The sequence below is a fragment of the Panthera tigris genome, chromosome B1 (assembly GCF_018350195.1).
Source record: "Panthera tigris isolate Pti1 chromosome B1, P.tigris_Pti1_mat1.1, whole genome shotgun sequence".
Lineage (NCBI taxonomy): Eukaryota > Metazoa > Chordata > Mammalia > Carnivora > Felidae > Panthera > Panthera tigris.
In genome coordinates this window covers 121877253-121893768 of record NC_056663.1, presented here as the reverse complement: position 1 = coordinate 121893768, position 16516 = coordinate 121877253, and the positions used below count along the sequence as shown (strand labels likewise).

Here is a 16516-nt window from a genome sequence, read left to right as displayed (position 1 = left end):
TTCCTATGCTTGAGAGAATTCATAGAGCCACCACCTACACACATACACCTACTTAAGCACAGAGGGTAGCTTCATCAATGATGTTTAGTGCCCACTGTGGGCCAGATGCCATACTAGGAATTGTGGGGGGTGGGTCTCTTAAGTTTGAACAAGACATGGTTATCTGTTCTCAAGAATGTAATCTCACAGAGACAGCCCTGGGTTCTCATGAACTTTGCCACTGATGGTGAGGGAAATGTTATTTTTTATTTTTTAAATGTTTATTTTTGAGAGAGAGAGAGTGAGGGAGGGGCATAGAGAAAGGGAGACACAGAATCCGAAACAGGCTCCAGGCTCTGAGCTGTCAGCACAGAGCCTGGCTTGAACTCACCAACGGTGAGATCATGAGCTCAGCTGAAGTCGGACGCTTAACTGACTGAGCCACCCAGGTGCCCCGAGAAATGTTCTTTAGTAAACGGGCCAGAGACCGTTAAAAGTTAAACACAAGTTACCGAGGATGGAAGAAGGCAAGGCTAAGATACTCGCCACTGCCCTGTTTCCTCTGGCTTTCCTTTATTTATTTTTTTATTTTTTTCTCTGGCTTTCTTTTAAAGAACGAAGATAACAAGTACGGGAACCATGAGAATGAATCCAGCATAAAACAGATCACAACTTCACACATATGTGGAAATTACTTTTATTATGTTAGACTGTTTCTTAATAAGCTAGCAATTATTCATGTGAAGGAGAGTTCAGAAAGCTAATTTAGGACTGTATCAGCTTTGTCCTTGATTAGAGATGTATGAATTATACATAAAATATCACTCCCTAGAATAGGTTACTCTAGAAGTAGTAGTAGAGAAGGTCTAAGAGACTGATCATGGAAGAGCTTCTCCCTGCTTGTCTGGTTGTTCCAGTTGGACCACAAGATTTAGGTGAAAGGATGGACATATGTTCTCTGTTGAATTTAAAGTTTTACAACAGTTCGAATGCTGTAAGAGAAGGAAGCAATAAACAGTTTTCAGTGATATCTTTTTTTTTAATGTTTATTTTTGAGAGAGAGAGAGAGAGAGAGAGGGAGAGGAGGGGCACAGAGGATCCAAAGTGGACTCTGTGGTAACAGCAGATGTGGGGCTCAAACTCCCAAACCATGAGATCATGATCTGAGCCAAAGTCAAGACGCTTTGACTGAGCCACCCAGGTGCCCCTAAATGATATCTTTTAAGACCACTAAAAGTATTTTTTTACCCTTCTCCATAAACCCCAAGTCATTACATTTTATAATATATAGCTAACAAGGAAGCTTACCTCTTTCCTGCATGCATCAGTTCAAAGGCTTCATTAATTTGGTCAAAAGGCAGATTGTGAGTCACAAATTCATCAACTTTTATCTTTTTGGACATATATTCGGATACTAACTTTGGGACACTTTCCACACTCTTCCATCCTAAAAGAAATCACACATGTATTCTTCCAACAAATCTTTGCAGTATGCTTATTACTTAGTGGGTGACAGACATTTAAGAGAATAAATTTTTGGAGCTAGAATGTATTATGTTAAATGAAATAAGTCAATCAGAGAAAGACAAATATATGATTTCACTCATATGTGGAATTTAAGAAACAAAACAGATGAACATTCGGGAAGAAGGAGGAAAAAGAGAGGGAAACAAACCACAAGAGACTCTTAACCACCAGAACAAACTGAAGGTGGAGGGATCTGGTGGGAGATGGACTAGATGGTTAATGGATACTAAGGAGGGACTTGTGATGAATGCTGGGTGTTGCTAAGTGATGAATTGCTAAATTCTATTCCTGAAACCAATACTGCACTGTATGTTAACTAAAATTTAAATTAAAAAGAAAAAAAACCCCTGATTTTCTCATCAATTAAAGAGGACTGAAAAACTTCAAAATTAGCATACAGAGAAAGAAGAATTTAATGTACATCTTTAGTTAAAAAAAATAGTAAATGCCTTTAGAGTATTTTCCTTTTTCTGTGTTAAGATTTACTAAAATCTCATTAAGGTTTTAGCCAAGTGAGACTTCTAAGATACCAGGATAGAACTCTGAAGTCTTAGAATAAACTTATTTGGCTCCACAACAGCAAAGATTCTATAATTACGACATTTAAGGAAGAACAAACCTGACGTAATACAGGACTTTTATTTCTTTGGTTTTAAAGCTTTTTTTTTTTTTTTTTTTTTTTAAGTTTACTTATTCATTTGAGAGACAGAGAGAGAGAAAGAGTGAGCTTGAGTGGGGAAGGGGCAGAGACAGAGGGAGAGAGGGAATTCCAAGCAGGCTCCTCACTGTCAGCACAGAGCCCGATGCAAGGGCTTGAACTCACGAGTCGTGAGATCACGACCTGAGCAGAAACCAAGAGCCGGATGCTTAACCAACTGAGCCACCCAGGCACCTCTTATTTCTTTGGTTTTAAATTCAACAATGAAATTAGGGATAGCATCTCACACCAGAAACCGTGAAACTGAAAACAAAAGTGGGAAATTCTTAGCTATATAAGATTTTAAACAAAATTGGTGCTTCGATCTTTCACTTGTATTGAAAGAAGCAATAAATCAACAAAGACACCTTCCCACCTTTTACACCAGGGACACTTTGTAGCTCATTTCAAACCTCTTTTGAGCCTTTTCCAAATCTGCCTCCTTATATCCTCTACTAATTATTTTTCTCTTACAAATTGTAGGGCTTTTCCTTTCTCCTTTTTTTTAAAAAAAGTATTATTTATTTAATTTAAGTATGCTCCATGACCAATGTGGGGCTTGAACTCACAAGCCCGAGACCAAGAGTCACATACGCTACCAACTGAACTAGCCAGGTGCCCCCTTCTTTAAATCCCCGGTAACAAGACAAGTACAGCCACCTCTATTTGTTAGTCCAAAACTTCTATTTACATCTGTGGGTCATATGTTAACAACACCCATCACACCTCAATACTCCAGCTTCTTTCCCAACTAGCATGTGCTGGGGTGATGAGGCTTCGGTGAGAGGTTATGATCAACCCCCTGGCTCAGTCTCCCAGGCTTAAAATGTCCTTTCAAATACAGCTAAGGACCTGAGAGGATGTGTGGCTTTAAAAGTCTGTTCTGATATACTCAAGTGAGGCATACAGCTCGTTGGAAAGGCGAGGTTAGTCTGCATGACATTTTTTATGGTGAATTCTATAGTATAAAGGCAGAAACTTCGGCCAAACCCCCTCATACCCTCTTGATCTTTTCCTCTGGCCTTCAAAAAACCTGGCATGATAGGGGATCTTAAGAAACACCTTAAGTTCAGATTATGGAAAATTCATGCTAAGTGTTTTTTTTCCCTAAGAGGATGGTGAGAATATAAATATACTTTTTTAAAAAACCTACAAAAACTTTAGATTTCATTCATGCACACTTGTTGGAATATACAGGCATGATCTGTGCCTCCTAGGTGAGCAACTAGCAAAACAGATGGAAACTGTTTCTCAGCATTCTATCAGTAGTTAGGCAACCCCAAACCACCATGCGCTTTTTAGGACCACAAAAGGGGAAAAATGATCAGTCTGGCAGCTTTTCATTTCTGTTATAAAGTTTTGTCTAATACAGTATTTTCAGTTGAAGACTTTGTATTGGTTACTACTGAAATCAGTACTATTTAGACAAGAGGTATTATTACATCCAGCGACAACCAGACACTCTGGAAAATGAGCACAAATGCCGATAACCTCTTTAAGTCCATAACATGAGTGTGGCTGACAATGCTGTTTGTATCCCTGGAACCTACTTCTAACTTCTGCCCTAACCCCCAACTATTTCCTCATTAACAGGATACTGATTTTTTGTGTGTAAAAAGTGGGTCTCCTGCTTCAGAGGAAGTTGAGTATCTCCCCAGCCCCAGGGGTGAATACTGACTGAATGTGAAGCCCTCCTATTAAAATAGCTATGCAACAACTTAATGATGAAGGTAGCCCATGAAAATTCTCAAAACAAAAAATCAGCCTGGGATTAAAATTCTGCCGATGGAAATGACAAAAGAGAAAATGTGCTCACCCATTAACTTACCTCCAAAGGCAGTGCCTTTCCACGTGCGGCCTGTTACCAGCTGAAACGGGCGAGTGGCGATCTCTTCACCCGAAGCAGCTACTCCAACCACCACGCTGACTCCCCAGCCTTTGTGGCAGGCCTCTAGCGCTGCTCTCTGCAGGAAAGAGAGGACCAAATCACAGGAGTCAGTGCATTGTGCCGGCCATCTCTGCTTCCCCAGTAAGTAACTTTTGGGGGAAGGGTGGCGGCACAGAGCTTTTTTTTTTTTTAAAAAAAAAAATGACAACAAAAAGATCAAACTGAATACTTAGTCAATGTAATTTTATTCAAGTTTTAATAAGGTAATTAAAAAATGTATTAATCTGGCTAAATACTAACACAAAATGAAAGAATTTAAAGCTTTTATTTCCTGTCTAGTTTTAAAAGTAAATCCTAGTTAAAAATTCTAAAGACTTTAATAAAGGAAGCAAGGTGGAGAATAGTACTATTTTGCAGAGGATTGACTTTATGTCAAGTAGGTGCATTTTGCACCTGAGGAAACTGAGGTGTAGAGAAGCTGTTGCTCAAGGTTAGTAAAGCAGATATACAGTTGACCCTTGAAAAACACACAAGGGTTGGGAAGCTGACCCCCTACCCAGTCGAAAAGTCACGTTAACTTTTGACTCCCCCAAATTTAACTAATAGCCTTCTGCTGACTGGGAGACTTACCAGCAATATAAACAGTCGATTACCAGCTATTCTGTATATGTATTTCGTACTCTAGTCTTACAATAAAGTAAGCTAGAGAAAAAAAAGGAATGCAGCTAAAACTTACCATGACTTTCACGTTACCAATGCACTCAAAGGAGTAGTCCACTCCCCCGTCAGTCATTTCAACGAGCACTTCCTGGATGGGTTTACTGAAGTCTTGGGGGTTAATACATTCAGAGGCTCCAAACTCCTTGGCCCGTGCAAATTTATCTTTATTGATGTCCACACCAATGATCCGAGATGCACCAGCCACCTTACAGCCCATGATAACCGCCAATCCAACTCCTCCTAGGCCAAAGACGGCACAAGTAGAGCCAGGCTCCACCTAATAGTAAACATAGTTTGTAAGGCACTCATTGCACGAGAGTCAAGGAAATCACTAGGTTTCTAACACACTGGGCCAATTTCACTATTCCAGCAAAGCTCCAATGTATCAAACTAGAAGGCGGAAGCTAAAACCCGGGCCAATCTCTTACCTTGGCAGTGTTCACAGCAGCACCATAACCAGTTGAAATTCCACAACCCAGAAGGCAGACTTTATCCAAAGGTGCTAAAGGATCAATTTTAGCAACAGAGATATCAGCCACAACTGTATACTCCGAAAATGTGCTGGTTCCCATGTAATGTAAAATTGTCTTTCCTTTGCAAGTAAATCTGCTAGTACCATCTGGCATTAATCCTTTCCCTTGAGTAACTCTAAAGAAAATAAAAAAGGAGAAAGGCAGGGTAAAATCAGGTTTTTCAAAACCCATAGGAAAAAAAAAACCAGTTTTAAATATGACAGGTAGACAGGAAAGTGTGCTAAGCCCCAAAGTCAGATTTCTACTGTATTTATTAATAATTTAGCACCTTTCAGGAATGCCTTATTAGAAAACCTTACAAAAGACTTATAATCCTACATATCTTTTCCAACATTCAATATCCTTCTGGATCTTGTTGTCAGGGTATTGAGATAAAATTTAACAGATACAACTTATGGATCAGATGAAATAATTTGAAAATTCCATCACCGGCGCGCCTGGGTGGCTCAGTCAGTTAAGTGTCGGACTCTTGATTTTGGCTTAGGTCATGATCTCACAATATGTGAGTTGAAGCCCCGTGTGAGGCTCTCTGCACCTTCTCTGTGTGCTCTCTCAAAACAAACATTAAAAAAAAAAAAATCCATGAAAAAACTATGAGCAAATATAACTTCTTAGAGCATACAGCCCAAACCAAAATCTACACAGAGATTATGAGCAATTATGCAGATTAGGTGATGAAAACAGCCAAACTGGCTGATTTAGATCTTTCAGGAGGCTTTGTTAAAAGGCTAACAATCCTCAAGGATTGAGGTTATCTCTTCTTTCTCTATAACTTTGTCTGTTGCCTGTGTAGTTGGTAACACTAATAAAAGATAAAGGAAAAGAAAAAAGCTCACAAAAGCAACTGGTACGATCAATAGTATCAAAAATTGTTTTTGATATTCTAAATAAGTAATGTAATGTCTTGCTTAGGAATGCAGGTCCTAAAGTCAGACACACTTGGGTCAAATCCTCTGTGATCGTGGGCCAGTTAATTAACCTCTGTGGCTTAGTTTCCTCACTAAAAAATGGAGAAACAATCATATCTCAAAGATTGCTATAAAATCAAATGAGGTGTTATGGAAGGCATTAACATTGTGCCTGGCACAGAGTGCTTATTAAATATTTATTATTTTTCAAAATAATGCACTATAATTTGATGTTCGTTCTTAGGCTAATCCTTTGGAATAAACAGGAATAAACAAATACACACATGAAAATAGATTGCCTCTAGACTCAAGAGTAAATACATTTCCTTTGAGAAAAAAATATGACCAGAAACAAAAAACAAATCTGTGACAAAGCTCTACCACAGATAACTGTTGTATCTTTAAGAGCAACTTAAGTTTGTTCACCCTTCCTTAATGCAAGAAATCACTTCTACCTCAGAGGAGTTTCTTGAACAAAAGGTGATGTGGGATACATTTCATGCTCTGAAAGGACTTGTCCCTCTGAAAGGCTACAGGCAGCCACAAAAAGGCCAATATCATTATTATACTTGATATGTCTCAAGTTGTTAGACTGCGTTTGAAATTACCTTTCAAAATGAGATTTTGGTTCTAGCTTTGCCAAAATTAACTGGACTTGTTATATAGTGAATGACATCTTGTTTCCCAAAAATAGAATTTTGTCAATGGCACTAGAAAACAAATTCAAGAACACACGATCTTTTACGTATGACCCAATCTTCTAAGTCATGGACCCAGCTCTAATGTGTGTGTGGGGGTGTGTTCCCTTATATGTAACATTAAGCAATTCTTGGGACACCAGCAAGGTGTCTGGCAATTCAACTCAATTCTGACACTAGCCACCTGGAGACAGCATCAGATCCCACAGGTTAAGGACTCAGTCCTAGAAGACTGCCCCCTACCTTTCACTTCAGATGCCAGCTGCAAGGCAGAAACTGTTACCAGTGCTTCTGACCCCAATGGCTACAGATTGGAGTTTCCAAAGATTTTCTTCCTCAGGTTCTTTTAATGTCCTAGAATGGCTCGCAGAACTCATGGAAACACCTATGTTATTATTTTTAAAAGTTTATTTATTCATTTTGAGAGCAAGTGAGAGCATGGGAGGTGGAAAAAGAGAGAGAGAGAATCCCAAGCAGGCTCCGTGCTGTTAGTGCAGAGCCTGATGCAGGGTTTGAACTCACAAAGCGTGAGATCATGACCTGAGCCGAAATCAGGAGCTGGAGGTTTAACCGACTGAGCCACACAGATGCCAGTTTTTATTTACTTATTTAATTTTAGAGACAAAGAGCGAGCACAAGCGAGGGACAGAGGGAGGGTGAGAGAATCTTAAGCAGGCTCCACACCCAGCACAAGAGCCCCAGTGCAGGGCTTGATCCCATGACCCCAGGATCATGACCTGAGCTGAAATCAAGAGTTGGACGCTCAAGTGAGTCACCCAGGTGCTCTTTAAGTTATTGAAGGATACGATAAAGGATATGAATCAACAGCTAGATGAAGAGATGCGTAAGATAAAGTATGGGGAAAGGCTGAGGAGTTTCCATGCCCTCTCCAGGTATGTCACTCTCCTCAATCTACACGTGTTCACCAGCCCCAAAGCTCTCTGAACCCAGTCCTTTTGGGATTTTATGAAAGCTTCATTATAGCCATGACTGACTAAGTCACTGGCCATCGACTGATTCAACTTCCACGCCTCCTTTTCCTTACCAAAGGTCAGGCCACCCCTAGGTTACCTAAGGGCTTTCCAAAAGTCCCCTTCATTAACATAACAAAGGCACTTTTATAGCCCACATCACAGGAAATTCTACTAAATTTTAATAGCTATGAGCCAGAAACCATGGCAGAAGACCCCAATACATATGAGAAATATGTATCTGGTTATCTGAATGAAATCACAATATTGCATCCAGCAATTCCAATCCTAGGAAAATACCCAAGAGAAAGTAGTCACATATTCACTAAGAGCTATGAATAGGAATGTTCACAGCAGCGTGAATCACAACAGCCCCAAACATTTGAGCAACTTAAATGTCCATCAGCAGGGGAATGGATAGAGATAAATGGATGTATATTTGGAATGATAAAAAAGAGGTGATTCACAGAGCAACTTAAACACATTTCACAGACATTATGAGGAAACCAAACAAAAGAGCACACAGTATGTGATTCTATTTATATGAAGTCCTGTAGTGAAAGAAATCAGAATAGTGGTTCCCTTTGAGAGAGGCAGGTACTGAAGCGCAAGGGATATGAATGACTTTGTAGGGTGCTGGAATGGTTCTCTACGTTGATCTGGGTGGTTATAACCATTAGGTGTGTATATACATAACAATTCATTGAGCTGTACACTTAAGGTTTATAGTACTTTATTACATATGTTTTACCTCAGTAAAAAGGGGAATACAACATCTTAAATTGCCTCAAAGAATAGTTAAGTGCTGTTACCTTATTACAATAAAGTAACTAGCTTTTCTGTGTCAAGGGGTTATGTTATCTCTTGTAGTCTTCCTAGTAACCTTATGGGTTTCACTACTTTGATTTCATGGATAATAAAATGGCTCACAAAAAAGCTTCTATTTAATTTCTTAAGCATGTCCCTCCTTAATATACGTTTTGGCAAGTTTAGACGAATGTTATGGAAGAAGAATGGGTTCAGAAAATTCTGTTTTATCTAATAGCTGATGATATTGGGCACACCACTTAATTTGAATCTTCATTTTTTCATCTATGAAAACGGGGATACCAATGATAGTGAGGCTGCCATAAAACTGGAATGAAATAATTCATGGAGAATGCTCTGTATAGACTGCCACACAATTACTTATTATTTTAAGGACCAAATAACAAAGATACTAACCTTATCTTCTGGCAAAGGTTTGTCTTAGGGTTTAGACAAAATTTGCATTCTCCACACTGTGGGATGTAGAGTGGGATGACAGTATCGCCTGGGAAACAAATGCAAAGACGTTATTCTGAATAGGTGACATCTGTTTCTAAATGGATACATCAGCCTCTGCAAATCCCCACTCCTCATGTGGCTTTGCAAGGTTAACTTCAACTCAGAACTTTACCTACATAACATCATTCAGACACTGCCTGACTATGCAAAAAACACAAGTTTCAAAATTTTTATTGAGATAAAGCTCTTAAACTGTACTTGGAGAACAAGGTCATGGGCTTTAAAATACTGACTCACTGATGAAATCTTTAAAAATTCTTGTTTAATTGGTCCAAACTGGCTTTGGAAATATACTTAAATAGTTTCAGATGACAGTAGCTTGCAAAATCAGAAAGAAAAAAAACTCTCAAATATTTGTGCTTCCTAGATAAGGAATAAAATTCTTCCTGAAAAATGACTCAGGTGATAACTTGTTTGTGAAAGAAACAATGTATAAAAATAATTTCCTTGTAGAAATAAATTGAAATTATAAAATTAAGAGTGGTTCAGATATCCTCCTTACCTGCCTTCAGGGTAGTAACTCCTTCGCCAACACTTTCCACGATCCCAGCCCCTTCATGTCCCAAGATCACTGGAAAACTCCCCTCAGGATCAGCCCCACTCAGGGTATAGGCATCGGTGTGGCAAACTGCAGTGGCAATAATCTAGCAGATCAAGAGCATTTAAGGGTGTTTGCTTGCAATCCAGAGAGATACAGGTCAAAGGAAAGGCATTTTCAATACCACATTTCAGTGATTCTAAGATACATTTGTTTCATATTTTAATCTTTAAAATCAGCAAGTGTTTACAATCTGTGGTATCTTAACAATTGGAATTGGCAGCATTTTTTTAGTGATACATAAAAGTAATGGTGTGTTTATATGCAAAGACACATGGTATATCTATCCCTTTTCAGTGCATGCTAGCAAAAGAAGGTGAACAAGGTGATTTTATGGGCACTGTGCCTACAGGTGTGGAGAGAACATGACCTGTGTACAAAGCGGGAGGAGCCCATTTCACTGCTGGGATCCTTGTGACTGTTGGCAGATGTGACTCCTAAGAAGGTATGGACTACTGCAGAAATATGCCTGCCTGCTTATTAGGGCCAAAATTCAGAGCTTTTAGTGAAACCAACTCCCTTTTTAGCAGCCACACACAATTACTACTTAAACAGCCTTTTATTCTTATCTGGCTTTTAAGTAGGTTATCTTTCCAAACCATTTAACGCACAGAAAGGAAGTCTTGGAGTGTTTATATTTATGCTTCTTTGTCTCTCACCCATGTACCTGCTCTCAAGGTAACATTCTTTGCCATTTGTTTTGTTTCCCAGGGAAGACAGTGCGCCCCATAAGCTCATCTTAGTATATCCCAGGACATATTTTCTTTTTCAGTGGCAAAATCACAATCAGGTTCATTTCTGAACTTAAAGAAAAACATATAAACTGTCATAAGTCTGGGTTGCAAAAGATCTTAAGAAATTATTTGGCCCTGGGCTCTGCAACCTGCTATTTGATCCCTGGGAGCATGAGCATTTGTTTGGAGGTAGGATGGGGAAAGGATACTCTAATTCACAGCAAAAAAGAGCTTATTTTTTTCTAGGATGTTAGTTTCATTCAACGGTTACTACTTTAAAGTATTAATTTTACATCAAAACAAGTGTAGAATGCTATAAATATCCAGTTGGCTGCCTTGTGCAATACTGTTCTCTCCAAGGGTAACTTCATTTCTCTGACACAGCAGAGGCCGAGAAGCACTAGACTAATGAATCCCCTGAACCCTGCTCTTGCCTGCAAGGGTCAGTACATTTTAAAGCTCTCCAAGCAAGCGGACTTCACTTGCTTGTTGTTCCAATCAAATCAGGAACCTCTTCCCAAATCTTATTTGAAACCTCTGCTAACAAAACTGAAGACCATTTCTTCTTTTGTTTCTAATGTGTCATCATACATTTTAAATTATGGGCTTGGCAGAAAGGGGGAGCATCCTATAAAGTCATCTTAAACACAGGCTACAGAAGAAAGAGTGCAGTTATCCAGTGATCCATGGGGAAGACTGCTTAGCTCACCATCAAAAGCTAAAAAGAGGGACAGGAGTGCTGCAAAAGTGAAGCAGGTAAAGTAAGAGGAGGATGTTGTGATTCCCAGGTTGGAGGACTTTCAATACTTTCTCTTTAACGCTGTCCTTGGGGATTTATCCACAGAGGATTCATTTATCCAGAGACCTCATTGTAAGTCTCCTTTTCCAGTGCCCTCAATATATCATTACCTTAATTCGCACTTCATGAGCCTTTGGGGGTGCCACCTCTACCTCCTCTATAGAGAGAGGTTTTCCTGCCTCCCAGGCAACTGCAGCCTTGCACTTGATAACCTGAGATCAGGGAAAAAAGAGAGCAAGTTGTTTATCCTCCTGCACTAATAATCAACTACTTATTTAGATCCTGACTACTAATCTTAGAAAACATATCGCAGAATCACAAAAACCATAACCTCTAAGTGATATGGAGAATTATTTTTCATGTTTTTAAGATTATTAGTTTAAAATTAATTTTTTTTTTTTTTTTTTGAGAGAGACATGGAGAGCAAGTGTGCGTGAACAGGGGAGGGGCAGAGAGAGAGGGAGAGCGAGAATCTCAAGCAGGCTCCACACTCTCAGTGCAGAGCCCGATGTGGGGCTTGAACCTACCAAACATTAGATCATGACCTGAGCCAATGTCAAGAGTTGGATGCTTAACCAACTGAGCCACCCAGGCACCCCTTGCATGTTTTTAGATTTCATATAAGTAATGTTCACTAAAAAAATTTAATTCAGATGACTACATGGTCAGTTGTAAAAGCCTCTTTTGGTTAAGTTTTATTAGTCAAATATTTAACGATCTTCTAGGAGTATGTTAAAAATACAGGTTCTGGGGGCACCTGGGTGGCTCAGTCGGGTGAGTGTACAACTTTAGCTCAGGTCATGGTCTTGTGGTTTGTGGGTTCGAGCCTCGTGTCGGGCTCTGTGCTGACAGCTCAGAGCCTGGAGCCTGCTTCGGATTCTGTGTCTCCCTCTCTCACTTCCCCTCCCCCACTTGTGCTCTGTCCCTAAATAAAAATAAATATTTAAAAAAGTTAAGAGCAATACAGGTTCTGGAGCATCTAGGTGGCTCAGTCGGATAAGTGTCAGACACTTGATTTTGGCTCAGGTCGTGATCTCATGGTTCCTGAGTTTGAGCCCCACGTCAGGCAGACAGCACTGAGCCTGCTTGGGATACTTGCTCTCCCTCTCTCTCTCTCTCTCAAAATAAATACTTTAAAAAAAAAATACAGGTTCTAAGACAATCTGATTCAGTAGGTCTGCCATAGGATCCAAGGGTTCTGAATGCTTAACACATACCCTATGGTATTCCTTTACTAAAGCTGGTTTAAGTTAACACTGGTTTAGTGCAAAACTGCAAGCTGGGAAGGAGCATAAGGAGGATCAGAATGGGAGAATTTTAAAACGCTGTATTTAGGGGCACCTGGGTGGTTCAGTCGGTTAAGCATCTGACTCCCTGATGTCTGCTCAGGTCATGATTCCATGGTTCATGGGATTGAGTCCCACGTTGGGCTCTGTGCTGACAGTGTGGAGCCTGCTTGGTATTCTCGCTCTCCCCCCCTCTCTCTCTGTCCCCTTCCCTACTCACATTTTTTCTCTCAAAATAAACTTAAAAAATTACTGTTATCTACCCCTTTTAACTGTGCTATATAATACAATTGCCCCTTGCCATGTGTGCCTTTCAAGCTGAACTGATATAAACTGTAAGTGTAAAAGATACACAGATTATGAAGACATAGTAAAAAAAAAAAAAAAAAAAAAGTAAAAGTATTTCAATACTTAAAAAGTATTAATTACATGTCAAGGCAGTAATTTGAATACAGTAATTCCTCTTTATCTGTAAAGGATACATTCTCAGACTCCCGTGGATGTCTGAAACTATATATATGTTTTTCCTATGCAAACATATCTATGATAAAGTTTAATTTATAAATCAGAAACAGTAAATTAACAGAATTATATTGTAGTAAGTTATGTGAATAGTCTCTCTCTCAAAATCTTATTGCATTATATGTATGTACTCCTTCTTCTGCTGATGTGAGATGATAAAATGCCTACCTGGTGAGATGAAGTGAAGTGAGGGACATAGGCATTGTGATGTAGTGTTAGGCTACTAATGACCTTCTGACAATAGGTCAGAAGGAAGATTACCTGCTTCTGAACTGCAAATGACTGCAGGTAACAGAACCCGTGGAAAGTGAAACTTCGGATAAGGGAGGGATTACTGTATAATGGATTAAATTTTAATCAATTTTATTTTTTATTATTCATTTTTAACCCAATTTTAATGTGGCTACTAGAAAAAAAATTCCAAGCTAATTAGCTAGAAATGCTAACTTCAAGCATAGCATTGACTTAGAAATTCTAGTCAGTACTAGAATTTAGTACTAGGCCTCCTTTACTAGAGCATCAGGTGTAATGAGGAAAGGTAAAAAAATTTTTTTTTATTGAAGCATAGTTAATATACAATATTGTATTAGTTTCAGGTGGACAACATATCAATCTGATGTTTATATACATTAAGAAATGATTACCATGATAGGTCTAGTTATCATCTGTCCACCATACAGTTATTACTATATTATTGACTTTATTCTCTATGTTGTACTTTATACCCCCATGACATCTTTATATCTGTGAGTTTGACCTCTTAATCCCTGTCACCTATTTTGCATTCCCCCCACCCCCAAAAGTTTTGAGCAGTTCACAAAATGCTTATGAAACGTGTTGACAGAATAAAGGATGCAAACTGCTGGGTTTATAGGAGACAGACCTGAAAGTCAACACTTACAAAAAGGGTAAGTTAAAGGGAGAGGCACAAAGTGGATAAAGAGTGTTAACTTTCATTGGTGGGTTTGAAAAAACTTCACTTTTAACTAGGATACCCAAGGATGAGAAAAAGTTAGTTACAAATCATAGTAATTAAACACCTACAAATATAAAAAGCTATTGTGAGGAGTAAATGAAAATGAATAAAAACTCACTAATATAGTGCTTGGCATAGTGTAGCTTTGCAGAAACAAATAGTATTCATTAGAACTAGAACAAAGAGTGGAGGAAAAGCAGAGTTGAACTATATAGAGAGCTGAGTGGCTTGTGTAAATTGGTGAGGCTGGAAATTATTATTTTTAAAATTAAAGGGTAGATACTAAATCTTATGGTAAAAATATGCAGACATTGCATTAGAATGTTTTCACCTCAACTGACCATAAATCTCAAAACAAAATCACAAAGGTCAAATTCAAAATAGTCACATATTCTAGAGAATTTAGGCAACAAGAATAAATATAATTCATCCATAATTTTTTTTTTTTTTTTAGTAAGGGGGAAGAGGGATACAGAGAATCTTATGCAGGCTCCATGTTCAGTGAGGAAGCCCAATGGGGACTTGATCCCTTGACCCTGGGATCATGACCTGAGCTGAAATCAAGTCAGATGTTCAACCGACTCAGCTACCCAGGTGCCCCTAATTCATCCATAATCTAAGTTCTTTTTAAATTAGAAAAAAATTTTGTTTTAAATTTTATTTATTTTGGGAAAGAGAGCATGAGAAGAGGGGCAAAGAGAGGGGAGAGACAGGATCCCAAGCAGGCTCCATCCTGGCAGCGTGGAGCTACAGGTAGGGCTCAATCCCACCAACGGTGAGATGAGGACCTGAGCCCAAACCAAGAGTCAGATGCTTAACTGACTGAGCCACCCAGGTGCCCCAATAATCTAGGTTTTTATACTCCCTTCCCCTATTTTAAGGAATGCTTGAGAGATTTTTTTCCTTTTAATGACAATTCTAAAACAAAGCTCCACCCTAAATCTACTTTGCCCTACTTCAAATATGATCACAGGATAATTTTTCACCTTCTCCAAATAAAGGCACTTCGTTATAAAGAAAAACAACTTGCCAGTTTGTTAAGTATGAAAGATCGTTTAGCGTTTACCATTTCTTTTCAACCTCAACATTTAATGTCATAAATCTTTCTAAAGTTTGCAAAACATTAAAACACTAAGCAACTTTAGCCTGATTATCCACGTTACTCGTGCATTTCTGCCTTTCTTTACTGTCTAAAGTATATTTCAGGAACCTGGTACAGTTCCTTGCAAAGGGACAGGCCTGGCTCACTATCTTAATGTGACCACTAAGGTCGACCAACCTCTTAAATCTCAATTTTTGGTGTGCAAAATGGGGACAATACTCGCAGAAGCGTCACGGTAGGATTAAAAGAGGAAAGTTCTGGTGCCTTAAGTGCTCAAAAATGTTACTACTGAAAGGGACCCAAGAGCCTTCGCCAAATACATTTAGTGGCACCATAATTATTCAATTAACAATTATAGTCATGAAACACAACAACCTAAGGGTTAGGAGCACGGGCTCTGGCTGTAGTTCTGCTACCAGCAAGATGACTCCATGCAAGTTACTTATTTTTGCAAACACAAAACGTGAACGCTCTTAAAACCTTTTCTACCGCCCCCTGCCCCCTCGGGCTGCCCCAAAAGCCTCGAAACCTTTCAAGTAAGGAGCCCAAAGACTCTCTCCCTTCCTTCCCGCAGAGCAGCTTGCCCGAGGCACCGTTTCAGATCCGGCAGCTGATATCAGCCTACGGGCCGAGGCCCCGCGCAGTCAAGCGACAGGGTTCCATCCCAATTTTTCCTTTCTCCTCTTCCCTGGGCCCGGTCGCGCTGCACAGCCAACCCTACCTGGTTCGCCATGTCCTCGGACTCCGGTCAGTGAGGGGTGGACATCCGGGGTGGGGCGCACGGGGCTGGGGATGTGGGCGGGACGTGCGCCCAGCGCAGGGGGGCGCGGCGTGGGCGGGGCGTGCTCTCAGCGTGGTCCCGCCGCCGCCTGCTCCGGGGGGCGGAGCGTGAATACAGCGCTCGCTAGGCCAGTCTGGCGCGAAGGGAAGTGCCTGAAGTGTGACGCCGCTGGCGTTGTAGCTCGCGCCCACGTGGTGTCGCCTCCGAAGCTGGAGGGGTTTGCTCCAGGCTGGAGGGCGGCGGCTTTGTGGCAGAAACCTGCCGGCTGGATGCAAAACATCTGTGTCAGGAAGGGGTTTTCCCCGTGTAACGTTAGCCCAGGCAGCGTAGATAAGGCTTATGAAGCACACATGTGGAAGGGGAGGGACCAGGAATTTAACTGGAAGCACGTGAGAAAGAGGACTGCACCATTCTGTGCGCCTTCTACACTGTGTGCGCTGTGACTTGAGGGCACGAGTAAGATCGAGCCCT

General features: G+C 40.1%; 1 protein-coding gene across 1 annotated transcript; it reads right to left on the bottom strand.

Moving 5' to 3' along the window:
• Positions 1-660: 660 nt before the first annotated feature.
• ADH5 (alcohol dehydrogenase 5 (class III), chi polypeptide) lies at positions 661-16076 on the bottom strand. The gene is made up of 9 exons (XM_007080974.3): positions 15986-16076; positions 11489-11590; positions 9750-9891; positions 9146-9233; positions 5240-5459; positions 4828-5088; positions 4032-4167; positions 1288-1426; positions 661-971 (listed from the first exon to the last, which is right to left on the bottom strand). The coding sequence occupies exons 1-9, from the start codon at positions 15995-15997 to the stop codon at positions 947-949; spliced, it is 1125 nt and encodes a 374-aa protein (XP_007081036.1). The 5' UTR covers positions 15998-16076; the 3' UTR covers positions 661-946.
• Positions 16077-16516: the final 440 nt, after the last annotated feature.